This window comes from Emys orbicularis, chromosome 4 (assembly GCF_028017835.1).
Source record: "Emys orbicularis isolate rEmyOrb1 chromosome 4, rEmyOrb1.hap1, whole genome shotgun sequence".
NCBI lineage: Eukaryota > Metazoa > Chordata > Testudines > Emydidae > Emys > Emys orbicularis.
The window spans coordinates 21,032,719-21,047,605 of record NC_088686.1 but is presented as its reverse complement, the minus strand read 5'-3'; the positions used below and the strand labels follow the sequence as shown (position 1 = coordinate 21,047,605).

The following is a 14,887-nucleotide window of genomic DNA, read 5'->3' as shown; positions in this document are numbered from 1 at the left end:
TCTAAAAAGAATAGTTCAGATGTAGAAATCTTCCTCACATCCTCTGCAGTGAAGACTGATGCAAAGAATTCATTTAGCTTCTCACCAACAGCCTTATTTTCCTTGAGTGCTCCTTTAGCATCTCGATCGTCCAGTGACCCTACTGATTGTGTAGGAGGCTTCCTGCTTCTGATGTTCTTACATTTTTTGCTGTTAGTTTTTGGGTCTTTGGCTAGTTGCTCTTCAAATTCTTTTTCGGCTTGCCTAATTATACTTTTACACTTGATTTGCCAGAGTGTTTAGGCTCCTTTCTATTTTCCTCAGTAGGATTTACCTTCCAATTTTTAAAGGATGCCTTTTTGCCTCTAACCACTTCTTTTACTTTGATGGCACTTTTTTGGTCCTCTATGTTTTTTTAATTTAGGGTATATATTTAATTTGAGCCTCAATTATGGTATTTTTAAAAGTTTCCATGCTGCTTGCAGGCATTTCATTTTTGTGGCTATACCTTTTAACTTCTGTTTCCTCATTTTTGTGCAGTCCTCTTAAATGCTACTGGGGTGGGCTTCTTTGGTGTTCCCCACACCACGGATGTTAAATTTAATTATATTATGATCGCTATTAACAAACAGTTCAACTATACACACACCTCTTGGACCAGATCCTGTGCTCCGCCTAGGACTAAATCAAGAATTGCCTCTCCTCTTGTGAGTTCCAGGACTAGTTGCTCCAAGAAACAGTCATTAATGGTGTTAAGAAACTCTCTCTGTATCCTATCCTGAGGTGACATGTACCCAGTCAATATAGGGATAACTGAAATCCCTATTACTGAGGTTAGGGTGTTGTTTTTTTGGCTACAAGTAAAAATCAATTGATGGCACCTAGGAAACACTGATTCAGGAATGGTCTTTTAACCTTACATTTCTTGGGACCATCTGAATAGAAAATGTCAGAGATGCTCTCAATTTTAAAAGGAGAATGCATTTGTTCTCATATCACAGTAACCATAATGACGATAACACAGATAACATGAGAGAGTCAAAACATTTCCCCTTCCAAAAGTTTCAGATTATTTAAACTAGAGTTATGGAAGTAAGTCAGTCCAGAATGGGGGGGGGGGGGGGAAGAGAGAAGAGAATTAATCAAAAATTTACTTGAACTTCACCACACTGAAATAAGGAAGTTAAAGTTTAAAAAGATACAATATAAAAGGATTGTTGGTAGATGAGTCTAACACCTATCATTAAGAACTGTGAAAGCTTAACTTTCAGTTTCTTAGCTTTCAAAGGTCTGTGTGCCATTTTATAGATATATTTTAACTACTTACATAACTAATTGGTTATTTTAAAAATGCTGCTTTATAAGGTTTTTTTTTTTTTTTTTTTTTTTTTTTTTTTTTAAATAGTCTACCAGATTTCCAAATTTGGCTCAATCAATTAATGGAATCAAAGGCTGATTCTCAGAAAACATTTCTTTTTGAGCCCCAATAGATCTCTCTCTCTCGCTCTCATATTTCTAAGGTGGAAACTACTTTTTTTACCCTCAGGTCAAAATGCTCTGAAGAGAAAAAGCACTTCTCAGTCATCTCCTGGGCAGAAACTTCCTCTTCAGATCCCATCCTCTATAGAGAAGCCAGACAGAAGCTCTTTGTGCTTGTTTCTCAAATTGCTTTCTCAATTCCCCTCCCCACCTTCTTTGTACATTTATCCTTGGTCCATCTTATAACAAGGGACAAAGATGAAGGAGGAACCAGGGTATCTCCTTTACTGCTTAGAAGATATAGTGAGCAGAAAGAGCAGTCTGTCTCAGGCTGCAGCCTGTTATGAAGGAACATGAGTGGTGGTGAGTCCCCTCATATTGGAGCACAAGGGAATTTAAGGCACAGGCAGGGATCCAGAAACACTGCTGATGAAAATCTCCAAATAAGAGTGCACAGGCATGTACACATCCTGACAGAGCACCCCTAAAGGACACTAATCAAAAAGTATATTGTTTTCCCATGTTACAAAATTCAGACAGACATTTTTGCATGCCTATGGTTTGGGGAAGGAACTTTATATTTGGCAGCAGTGTGGCTTGCGGGTGAGGGATGTGCCTTCCTATGAAAGTCAGCCCAAATTACAAACCTTTGAAAAAAATTCTCAGTTTGCATATGCTTAGTAAAGATTTGTTAGCCCTTCAAAGCTAAAGTCACAAAAGATTGTATTTGTACCATAATGCTGTGACACTCTGTACCTCAAAATAACACCCTTGATCCCCCATATTCACCACTGTCATATGTTTTGTACAATGCATGTTTTGTGAGGTACCATTTTAAAAGTCTTGATCTGCTGAACCTTAATATCCTGTTGAATTGTATGTACTATCATTGTATGTGACATTATGAAGTATTACCGTGTGTGTTACTGAAATATGTTGTGAGGTTGGGAGATGCCTACAGCTGGCATTTCAGTAGGGACAAAGGAGCAACTATCACTGGCCAGACAGGTATCCATGCCAGACAAGAATCCACTCTCCCAAAGGCTCCTTGGAGAGGGCACATATGCAGTGGGGACTGCGTGACCCCCATGTCACAGCCAGGATCTTCCTAGCAGAGGGAAGAAAGTATAAAAGAGTGACAGTCTCTCCTCCCCCATCTCAATACCTGGAAGATCATCTGGAAGACAGACTTTGAACGGAGGAGATTGGTCCCAGGCTGGGAAGGGAATCCAGCCTGTGTGTTGAGAACTGTGAGCTGCCAATAACATCTGTCAGAGTGAGAGACTGCTTGACTCAAATCTTGCTTAGGCTAGAGAATTTAGACTGCGAATTTATTTTTTATTTGTTAAGTAACCAACTCTGAGTTTTATGCCTGCTACTTATAATCACTTAAAAATCTTTGTACTTCATAAATCTGTTTTATATTTTACCTAAAACAGTATGTTTTTGGTTGAAGTGCTTGGGGAATCTCAGCACAGATTACAAAGGCTAGGGCACGTCCACTTTCCTTTGAAGAAGTGACTAATTAATGAGCTTGCACTGTCCATGGGAATCTTGAGCAGTGTAAGACTATTTCTGGAGTGCAAAACTGGGGGCTGAGGGGTGTGGCTGGGACCTCTTTATGATTCATGAGTGGCTCAAGGAGCATTCACGCAATTTAGCTGGGTGTGGGGCTCCACATACTGATGGCTGAGTAATCACAGCACCAGGAGGAGTTTGCTGCTTGTCACTGGCATAGCTTTGTGAGAGATGACTCAGGCTGGATTGTTAAGGAGGCACAGAGATCCCCACAGATCAAGATTGTATCTTAGGGATTCTGTCACAAATGCATATACAAAAGAGCCCCAACTTTTTTCTTTTTAAATATATAGAATTACTGAAGAGAAAGAATTAAACCTGGATTAGAGAGGCTGGAGTTAATTTCATAAATCTAATTCTCTACACTTACAGTAGGAAACTCCAAGGTACGGGGTTCGTGAGCATCCTATCGTAAGAAAGTAGACAAAAAGCTTAGGGTGAAAATCCTATTAGGGTGACTTAAGGGAGATAGTGTGGAGGGCACATTCCTAATTTTCTACTTGTTAATACAATAGGGTTGTTCTAGGCCTCCGGAAGTAGGGGAATTCCATGCACTGGGTAAATAAGGGTTCCCCTTTTCCCTTAAACAGGTGGAAAATGTTCTGCCTTCTGTCCTGTTACGAGTCTCAATTGCCTTTTCCTTCATTTCTACTTGACCAATAGCTTATTTTTATGTTTCATTTTACTGGAAAACAGAATGATGCAGAAAAATACCCAGAGAGTTATAATCTAGGATCTCTGATAAGTGAAGCAAAGCTTATGAAAGTGCTTTCATGACAGATGATTTAATACAAGCAATAGTGAAGCTGGGACCATTATACCCATGACCCTGACAATGGCAACAAGAGTATGTACACTAACCTCAGGGGAGACTTAAAAACAGAGGCACAAAGCCAAAATTGATTCAGAGTTCTAAACTTAAAGTGCCTGAGTCTGCACTTGATGTGGGTGGTTGGTGAAATTTAACAGCCTTAACACAGAATCAAACAGTCCTGTTAGGTACTCTGGCCTGTCTTGCCCCCCAAGCTGAATGTCTCCTTCTGGCAGATGGCCCTTACACCAAGAATCACTGCAATATTCAGGTTATTCCTGATCCCAAAGTCACTTGTCCCAGGTAATCTGCACTTTACATCTCACACCAAAGACAACTCTTGTAGCCCATTCTATACTAAACTATATGAAGATTAAATAGGAAAAGGCAATTAGATTGTTATTTACAAGGTTAAAGCAAGTAAACAGACATGAATGAGTTACAGTCTTGGGTTTAAGAACATAAGAATAGCCATACTGGGTCAGACCAAAGAGGTCCATCTAGCACAGTATCCAGTCTTCCAACAGCGGCCAATGCCAGGTGGCTCAGAGGGAATGAACAGAGCAGGTAATCATCAAGTGATCCATCTCCTGTTACCCATTCCCAGCTTCTGGCAAACAAAGGCTAGAGACACCATCCCTGTCCATAAATGGCTATTACCTAGGATGGGGCTATCCTCCATGAATTTATTTTTTTGAACCCTGTTATAATCTTCACCTTCACCACACTGTCTGGCAGAGTTCCACAGGTTGACTGTGCACTGTGTGAAGAAATATTTCGTTTTGTTGGTTTTAAACCTGCTGCTTATTCATTTCATTTGGGAACCCTAGTTCTTGTGTTATGAGAAGGAGTAAATAATACTTCCTTATTTACTTTCTCTACACCAGTCATGATTTTATAGCCCTCTATCATATCCCTCCTTAGTCATCTCTTTTCCAAGCTGAAAAGTCCCAGTCTTATTAATCTCTCCTCATATGGACGCTGTTCCATACCCCTAATCATTTGTTGCCCTTCTCTGTACCTTTTGCAAATCCAATACATCTTTTTTGAGATGGGGCAACCAGATCTGTACACAGTATTCAAGATGTAGGTGTACCATGGATTTATATAGAGGCAATACGATTTTTCTATTTTAATTTAAACCTTTAAATGATTCCCAACATTTCGTTCACTTTGACTGCTGCTGCACATTGAATGCATGTTTTCAGAGAACTATCCACAATGACTTCAAGATCGCTGAATGGTAACAGCTAGTTTATACCCAGTCATTTTATATGTATAGTTGGGATTATGTTTTCCAACATGAATTACTTTGCATTTATCTGCCATTTTGCTGCCCAGTCTCCCAAAAGGTGATACAGGCTTCTATATTCAGCAACCTTTATTTGTCCTTAAAGGCTAACCCAGGCTCAGCAACTGATTATCTCTTGCTTGTGCCTAGAAACACTTTGCCCACTTCCCCCGACAAGTCCAAGCAGCAGAGAGATCCTTGATTCCTTTGGTTTTATCCCCCTCCTGCCATGTGCTCTGAGCCACAAAGTCAGCTGATGGGAGGGGTTGACTTGCATGACACGTCTTCAGGGTGAGGAGAGCAAAACAATATGAGCCGTTAGTCCTGATGATGGTTTCTCAGTCGAGATATAGAGAGTTTCCAGTTGTAAGAGCCAAAGCCCTCTGGTATTGATGGGTCTCCTCTTTCAGGCAGGGCATAACAATTTCTGTAGAAGAGCAGCTCTTCATGCTAATTGATGTCTCTCTCCTGTATTGTGAGCTTCTGTGAATCACCAAACAACCTCTCAAACAGATAATACATTATAATATTACTCTGAGGGAATTCTGCACCAAAAAATAAATTCTGCATACAACATTTTAAAATTCTGCAAATTTTATTTGTCAATAAATAAATGTGGAGGCTCTAGCATGGCAGCAGGGAGCACAGGTGACTAGCTGCACAGAGATGGGAGATCACTCTGCAGCCCCATCCTGGCACACAGACTCGGTGAGGCTGCACCCAAATTTGACACAGAGCAAAGGCTGGGCCTGCCCCAGAGTCTGTGTCCGGGTGAGTTCTTAATTTTTGGTGCAGAATTCCCTCAGGAGTAGCAAGTGAAGCAACTCACCAGGCTCAATAGGTGTGTGTGTGTGGGGGGGGGGGGGGGGGGGGGGCAGGCTCAGTCTGGCAGAATCCAAGTGTGGAGGGGCTTAGTGGGGGAGAAATCCAGGTAAGAGGGTTCTACATGGTGGGGCAATCTGGTTGCACAGGGGCTTGTTAGGGGGGTTCCAGGTGCATGAGCAATGGGGCTCAGTGGGGGGGGTCTGGGGTCCAGGTACAGCTGATTGAGGCTCAACAGGGTGCAGGTACAGGGGGCTTGTGGGGTGGTCCAGGTGCATGGGGTGGGGCTCATCAGGATGGGGGTTTGAGTGCACAGGGATCAGCAGGGGGTGGTCTGAGTGCAGGGCAGACAGGGGAGCATCTCCCCGTACAGTTACCCCTGCACCCGTGGCTGAGGAGCCAAGGGGGCAGGAAGCAAGGTGGGGGTGCGGAGCCAGGGGAGGTTTCTGGGGGTGGGTCTGACCCAGACCCAACCAATCCGTGCAGGGGAAGTGTGCTTCTCCCCCACCTTCAGCCCAGCTAGGACTAGCAGCTCAGCCCAGCATAGGTAGCAGGCCAGGTGTGGATGGCTCCAGATGCAGGGGATGAGGCTTGACAGGGTGAGGCTCGTGGGGGGTCCGGATGCATGGATGTGAGGCAGATGGCCCTGCCACCCCAGTGGTTTACCTCTCCGGGTGCCTGAAACGACATGCCTGTGCTGCTGGGGAAGGGTGCATGACTGCTCTTGCAGCTTCCCTTTGCTTCCCTGTAAGAAAGTCATTTTTCTGCAGGGAAGCAAAGAAATCTGCACAGGACATGAATTCTGCATGTGCGCAGTGGCACAGAATTCCCCCAGGAGTACAATATTGAACACATATTACATGCTAGATTAAAACATGGAGCAACTCACAAGCATTCAACAGAGTCCAAACACTGAACACTTTCTTTTAATTCTAATATCTATTTTATCAATATCAATCCACAAGTGAGCCAGACAAATTCCAGCTATGTATCTGTTAGGATTAATTTGAGACATGGGGACCTTGGCATGAGCTGGTGCCTGGTCTGCCAGCATCACAATGAGCATATCAAACAGTTTGATAGCCCATACAGCAGAAGCTAAATGTCTGCTTTGAGAGATCGTTCAAGTTTTTACTAATCTTTGTAGGAGGAGAATATTGTAGATAATCCTGAAGCTGATATAGTTTCCTTGTCCAAAGTGTTCAGCACATTGAAAAAGTCATGAACTACAACCATGAAGTTGTAGTCTTTACTGGATCTGGTTAGTTATTATAGAAAGCTTGTGCCTATATTGGTCACACAGGCTGTACCCTGCCAGTCTCCCCAAAACATTAGAAACTTAAAAATATCCAGTGGGTGTCTGAATAAATCACTTGCCAAGTAATCTTTTGTAACTAGTTGATACTACATTCTCTGAACTCTCCAAGATATTCATCCTCAAGACTGATACTTCGGAGGTAGAGACAGGAACAGAGTGAAGGGCTAAGAAGATTCTGTATTCTATTTTAGCTGAAAACTGTTCAAGATATTAGACCTATTCCAGTGGTGTCAAACTCCTTACTTGCAGGTCCACTTTATGTATTTATGCAGTCCACATGACATTCAAATTCTTAGGAAGACAATACCCTCAATTACACTTGGTTCGCATTTAGAAAGTTTTCTGTGCATCCATGAGGATTAGAAGCTTACTTCTTAACAATGGAAGTGTATATTCTCAAGGCTGCAGAGAGAGTCTGAAACAATGACTCAGGTATAAACTCCCCCATCTTTCATTAATCTAATTGAAAGGTTAAATGATAATGCTGACATTTTAAGTAACTATTCTATTGCTGATCTTTAAAAAGGGAGGAGAGACATTCAGAAAAAAGAAATGAGAATACACTAAGGGCATGGCTACAGTTGCAGATGTAGAGCGCTTTGAGTTAAACCAGCCTTCGGAGAGTGCAGTAGGGAAAGCGCTGCAGTCTGTCCACACTGACAGCTTCAAGCGCACTGGCGTGGCCACATTTGCGGCACTTGCAGCAGCACTGGGAGTGGTGCATTATGGGCAGCTATCCCAGCATGCAAGTGACTGCAACGTGCTTTTCAAATGGGAGAGATGGGATGGAGTGTGACAGGGAGTGCCTTGTGTATGTGGGGAGAAAGTGGGTTTTTGGGGGGCTGAGAGCATGTCAGCATGCTGTCTTGTAAGTGCAGACAGCAGCAGACCCCCTCCCCCCCCACAGTAATGGTTGATTTGTCTCGGAGCAGATAAGCAGCTGGCTGTCAGAAACAAGCTTTCAAAGGGCACTTTTGCCATTTCTTTGAATCGCTGCAGAAATGCAGGAGTGGCCACTTGATTTAAGGGGATTATGGGACATTTCCGGAGGCCGATCAGAGCGCAGTAATGCAACACCTTGTTCACACTGGTGCCGCAGCGCTCCAGCAGGGGTGCAGCAAACGTTATTCCTCTCGCCGAGGTGGAGTACCAAGAGCACTCTAGCCGCGGAGTCAGAGTGCTCTACGTGTCTTGCCAGTGTAGATGGGGAGTGAGCTAGTGCGCATGGGGCTCCTTTATTGCACACTAACTCGCAAGTGTAGCCAAGCCCAGAGAAAAACAAGAAGAGGGATGGACCTAAATGTATTATTTCTTCCTACTTAGTGACAATGAATTTGATAATAATGCACTTAGCAATAGTAAGTAAAGTTAAAGGCCATATTCTACCCCCAATTCTTTGCAAACCTTCCACTGACATCACTAGGAGTCCTGCTGAGGCTTGAAGCTAGTATGATTGAGACTAGTTGAACTAAATTTCTACTCCAGCCCTTGGACACAATTCAAAAATGGAATGTAGACTCTACACAGAGCCATGAGGTAATTAAGACAAATACCATACAGTGCTGTGGGGTTGGGGGCGGGGGAGACGCATTAGATCTCAGTGCCATTCACAGGAGTGTCTAAAGAACTGGAGAGATACTTTAAGTTTTGCATTTTTACTCCCCCTCACAGGAGAAATACTGCACTGTACATGTATACTTAAACTTGGAACTGGATTTCTAAAAGCCCACTATTGTGCACACCCAACCTGTGACTTTAACTCAACATGGGAGCTGTGCCCATGGAAGAAAGGAGCACACACAAATGCCCCCATTAAGACATAAAAATGTTAGATGTGGGTTCTCATCTGGTAGGAGACGACACATTGAGACCTCTCACCTTTATAGAATCTTGAAATTAATGAAAAGAGAATAGGACTTCAGTATTATGTGAACAGCTTACTCTGGAAGAGCTCTACAGATGTCTGAAGAATGCCACCCAATCTTCCCCAATCACAAAGCAAGGCTAGAGAAGTTAGGGAGATTTCATGGTTTAGGTTAAACAAGGAGACTGGGACACATATGGAAAACCCACTTCTTTATGGAAAATTAGATACAAGACATCACAACCCAGAACCAGAAGCACTGGCTATCACCAGAAATGAAGCTTCCATGAAAAGAGGAAGATAGAGTGCAGAAGCACAACTGAGCTGTGTTGAATATGTACATCTCCATTGGTCTCAGGCGAGTTTGTACTCAGCACACCTCAACCATGCCTCCACCCATGCTATTGTGGGTACACTGCTATTTATACATGGGATAGCTCAATGAGAGCTGGCATTAGTATGTGTACATGAGCAAGGTAATCACACCCCTAGCCTGTAGAGCACCTGTAGCTTTAGATTCCAGTTGGGTTTGCAGGTCTGATAATGGGGGGTGCGGGGGAGGAGAGAGAAAGAGGGAGGGAGAGAAGACATTTTAGCTTGTAAACCAAGCCCAAAATGAATAATTTACAAAACTAAATTTCTGCTTAAGTAAAATGTTCAGTATAACTGTTTTAGTCTAAAATAGAAATATGTCTCATATAACCTTAGAGACATTTGTTTGTCTACTGCATTCCATGTACATTTTATGTAAATATTCCAAGCTAGGAAGGGACAAGGGAAAAATCAGCAAGGGTTATATTTATCTTTACAGCTGTGACAATTTGAAATCTTAATATTCTGCAAAAGTGTTCTAGCAAGCGCAAACTACAACTAAAAATAAGTAATAAAACCTATATTTGTAATTTAAAAAATATGAAATTTATATGTTACCAAAGAACACTTCGCTTACCATTTCCACGCCACACTTCAGCCAGATGGCAACTTCCTTCGCCAGGTTCTTTGCAGAACTCCACAACATCTCGACAGGTTGTTTCTGGTGTAATTGGAACTTCTGTCAAAATCTGTTCATTGTTGCTCAAGAACACCGTTAATATCATCTGAAAGAGAAGAATGATACAATAATTAAAAACAATGCCAAACAGGAATAGAGCCCAGTTTTATACAATCTTCCTTTAAATTAATATTAAGGTTGCCTGACACTTCCTATTTAAAGACCCCATTTTCAATTCCTTTAACTGTTTGGACTGAAATGTTCTATCCTGGGTGTCTGTCTCAAGCTGAGTTTTTATTTAAAAAAAAAAAAATAAATAAATAAAAAAAAAAGTTCCAGCCAAAATGGTTCAGCTGTTGCTGAAAATGAAGTTAGGACAAAACAATATTTTTCCCCTCTGTTATTTCTTCCCTGTATTAAAAGATTCTCAGGACCTTTTCTTTGAAATATTCTGGCACCCCCAGTCTTTGGAGCAGGAACTTGCAAATCTGACTGAAAGGCACCCCCAAATTTCTTTTGCCATCCCTGTGAAAATCCACCTAAATTTGACCAACCTATAAATCTGGAAAAACCCGGAACAAAAGCACCCAGTTTGCACATGCCCAGCAAACTTGCTAACTTCTGAAAACTGCTCCTAAGATTCCCTCCTTACCAAGCTCACTCGAGCCTCTCAACTGCTAAAGCTAACCAGACTGTACATGCCATTCCCACAGAGACTGAGCATGTTCCATGCATTCCCTTGCAGCCCCTATTTGTGAGCCATCCCCACAGAGCAAGTGAGCACGTGCACTCCAACCAGGGACTTCAGGGGTGAAGCTGGACTTTTCCTTGTAATGGCTGCTGCCTCCAGGCCAGGCCCTAGAAGTGACAGCATAGGCAGCAGGTATAATAGGCCAGGGCAGGCTGTGCCTCCCCTCCTGAGACAGCAGCCATCTGTGTCTCTTCCTGACAAACCACTTGAGCTTTTTATAGGGTTACCATATTTTAATTTATTTAAAAAAAAAAAAAAAAAAGAAGAGGACACTCCACAGGGCCCCGGCCCCGCCCACAGCCCTGCCCCTTCCCCAAAGTCCCTGCCCCAACTCCACCCCCTCCCCTGAACGCTCTGCCCCCCTGCTCCTCCCCCTGAAGCCTGAAACGGAGGCAACAGGTAAGCTGGGGCTGGGGATGGGCACGAGGAGGCGCGGTCCAGTCCGGCCCCCCGGCCGAGCGGCTCCCTCCAGCAGCCGGCCCTGGCCAAGAGACTCTGGCCCCGGTGTCTCCCGCCCTGCTCGGGCCCTGGGACGCCGGCCCTGGTTCCGGCTGAGCGGCTCTGGCCCGCCCTGGCCCAGCTCGGCTCGGGCCCCAGTTCCGGACGAGCGGCTGCGGCTCTGGCCCGGCACCGGCCCTGGCCGAGCACCGCCGGCCCCAGCAGTCCGGGCACCGCCAGCCCTGGTCCCAGCGGCTCTGGCCCAGCTCAGCTCGGGCCCCGGCTCTGGCCGAGCGGCTCTGGCCTGGCACCGCTGGCCCCAGCCCGCACCCAAGCCCCACGACCCCTCCCTCCCTATTTTCCCGGACATGTCTGGCTTTTTGGGATTTCCTCCCGGATGGGGATTTGAGGACCAAAAAGCCGGACATGTCTGGGAAAATCCGGACGTATAGTAACCCTAGCTTTTTATATGCTCCATGCAGGTTCCAGGGTGGCTAGAAGATAGTATCTGCTACTCAGCTTCATCAGTAATCTTCCTGGGGAAAAGCAGATGCTGCCTTCTCAGCAGCACCAGAACCTGCATGGAGTATATAAAAAGCTCAGGTGGTTCGTCAGGAAGAGATGCACTTTTCCCACGAGTATCAGAGGGGTAGCCGTGTTAGTCTGGATCTGTAAAAAGCAGAGAGTCCTGTGGCACCTTTAAGACTAACAGATGTATTGGAGCATAAGCTTTCGTGGGTGAATACCCACTTCGTCAGACACCTGGGTGCAGGCTCTGGGCTGGGGCAAGAGGTGGGGGGTGCAGGAGGAGGGAGTAAGGTTAAAGGCTCTGGGAGGGAGGAGAGGGGTCAGGGGTGTGCAGCGCTTATCTGGGGCTCCAAGGCAGGTTGGGGGCCTTGGTGTGCTGCTGCCCACAGGCACCGCCCCTGCAGTTTCCCATTGGCCACAGGGGTACTCAGGGCAGGGGCAGCGCACAGAGGCAGCGCACAGAGGCACAGCCCCGCCCTGGGGCCTCAGGGAGGGGCCAGCAGCCACATGGAGCCAGCTTGCAGGAAGCTGCGCAGCTCTGCTGAACTGCTGGTGATGGGTGGGGCCCTGGGCCATTTTAAAGTCAGCTGGGGGATGTGTGGGGGGGAAGGGAGGGAAAGGGAGTGCCCAGGGGTGGCAGGTGGGGCTAAGGCAGAGACCCAACCCCAAAAGTGCTGGAGCCCTGCAGGCCACATTGGGGAGGTTCTCAGACTGCAAATGGCCTGTGGGCCGGGACTTTGAGACCCCTGCCCTAAGGTCAAATTTGCATGAGTGCTGAGCACTTAGGGCTGCACCTGAAATCAATGGCAGCTGGGCTGGAATATACAGAGTGCTAAATATTCTGAAAAATCAGGTCCAAGGTAACTCAAATTAGGCACCCTTAGTCTGTAAAAGGGGATAACGCCATCCCCTTCACCTCACAGGAGTTTTATGAAGAATCAATGTTTGTGAAACACTACGGTCATGAGAGCCATAAAAGTTTGAGGAAATTAATTGTTTTCAGAGCAGGGTTTACATTAGTTGTTCCCAAACTTTTGTACTGTGACCTCTTTCACATAGCAAGCCTCTGAGTGTGACCCCCCTCATTATATATATAAGTGTTAATTTAAACACCATTATAAATGCTGGAGGCAAAGCAGGGTTTGGGGGGAGGCTGACAGCTCGCAACCCCTCCCCCCTGTAATAACCTTGTGACCCCAAGGGTCCTGACCCCCAGTTTGAGAACCCCTGGTTTACATAGTATGCACTGTGCAGTAAAAGGTTTAGGGCTACACATTGAACAATGAAGATAAAACAAAATATTCTACACCTTCTCATTAACTGAGTACCATCCATCCTAATAGACTTATATTTCAGCTTGCATAAACAGGATAGAAATTCGGTACTTACACTCATAACAATCTTTATTCACAGACCTTGCACAACTTTCTAAAAGGGGATGATATTTGCATAGTTTTGTAGCCAGAAACTGAGACAGTAAGTGATTCAAAACTGCAAACAAGTGGCAAGAATAGAAGCCAAATTTCCTAGCTTTTTGCTCAGTCCTCTATACCACTGTTGCCCTTCAGCCACCTCCTCCCCAATATACTGAAGCTTAGGGTCTTTGACATCAATACATTTCAGTGTTGGAAAGGTACTAATCTAAAGATGAGGCTACACTAGACAAATTCAGACCTGTAATTCTCCACCAGTGATAATAATGTTGGAAGCTATATAGTGTAGATAGGATGTAGCCATCTTTTGATTAGATAACAGTTGTAAAAAAAATGCCTGTACCTACACAATAGCTTCAACTGTCATTAGTACTGTCGGTGAATTAAATTTGACTTTTCCTAGGATAGACAAGACTCAGACATGATCACAGTATTCCAGGGGTGTGGAATTTATTGCAGAATTCACCCCTTGTACCTGAATAGTTTACTGGAATCTTAAATTTTTTTTAAATTAAAACTCAAGTTCCCAGTCTTTCTGGTTATGAAATTTGTAAACATGACATAAAACTAGTGTAAATCAATACAATGGTACCTGCCTGCATCTGCAGACAGCCTAAACCAAACAGCCTTGTGAAGTATGATCTGCCCCATTAATCTCAAATCGGGTCACCATGAATTTTACAGTATGTACTTTGACGTTTTCCCCCCACTAGAACATGGAATTTAGCCTGCCACTGAATTTGCCATTTTTACTGCACTTAAGTGCCCAATATATTTTTTTCTATCTGCCTGCCCTGCTGGGACCTGCCTTCAACTTTCTGTTGCTCTGCAGCTTTCACCACAATGCTCCTTGCACTGTTCCATATAGCCAGGATAGGGAACCAGTGCTGAGTCCAACTTGCAACTGGGGGACCAGAAGTATAGGGGAAAAGCTAGGCAGCCCAGAGAATAGTGCAGCAACTGAGGCCTTCAGACAGGCAGATATGCTGCTGAAACAACTATAAGCTTTCCAGATACATATGGATAGGAAGGAGGTGTGGAACAGATCACCTGGAGAACACAGGGAAAACATTTTCAAAAACAATTATGGTTGAAAATAAAACAAATTTTGCATCAGTATTTTCAACTGTGAGCCATAGCTATGTGGCACATGTTTAGTTTTGAGAAACGACTAAGGGCAGACCTGAGTCTTCAAATATGTTAAGGGCTGTTATAAAGAAGATAGGGGAAGTCAACTGTTCTCCATGCTCACTGAAGTGGGATAAGAAGCAATCAGCTTAATCTGCAGCAATGAAGATTTAGAGTAGATATTAGGAAAAGCTAAATGACTGGTTCCCCCCCAGGGTGCCACCTGGAACCAGGACTGATGCAAGGAAGTTTCGTGCCCTAGGCGAAACTTCCACCTTGCGCCTCTCCCCCCCCTGCCCTGAGGCACCCAGCCCTGCAGCAGCTCCCCCCCCCCCCTGCCCTGAGGCACACCCCCCCCCAGCAGCTTCCCCCCCGGAGAGCCGTACGGCAGCTCCCCACCCCAGCTCACCTCTGCTCCACCTCCTCTGAGCACACTGCCCCTGCTCTAATTCTCCTCCCCTCCCAGGCTTGTAGTG

General features: G+C 44.8%; 1 protein-coding gene across 1 annotated transcript in view; it reads right to left on the bottom strand.

The window, feature by feature from the left end:
* Positions 1-14,887, bottom strand: part of PPP1R13B (protein phosphatase 1 regulatory subunit 13B) — a 106,340-nt gene that overhangs the window by 65,574 nt on the left and 25,879 nt on the right. The window contains exon 2 of the mRNA XM_065402337.1: positions 10,092-10,239. Coding sequence (XP_065258409.1) covers positions 10,092-10,239 — 148 coding nt within the window. The remainder of the gene's footprint in view (positions 1-10,091; positions 10,240-14,887) is intronic.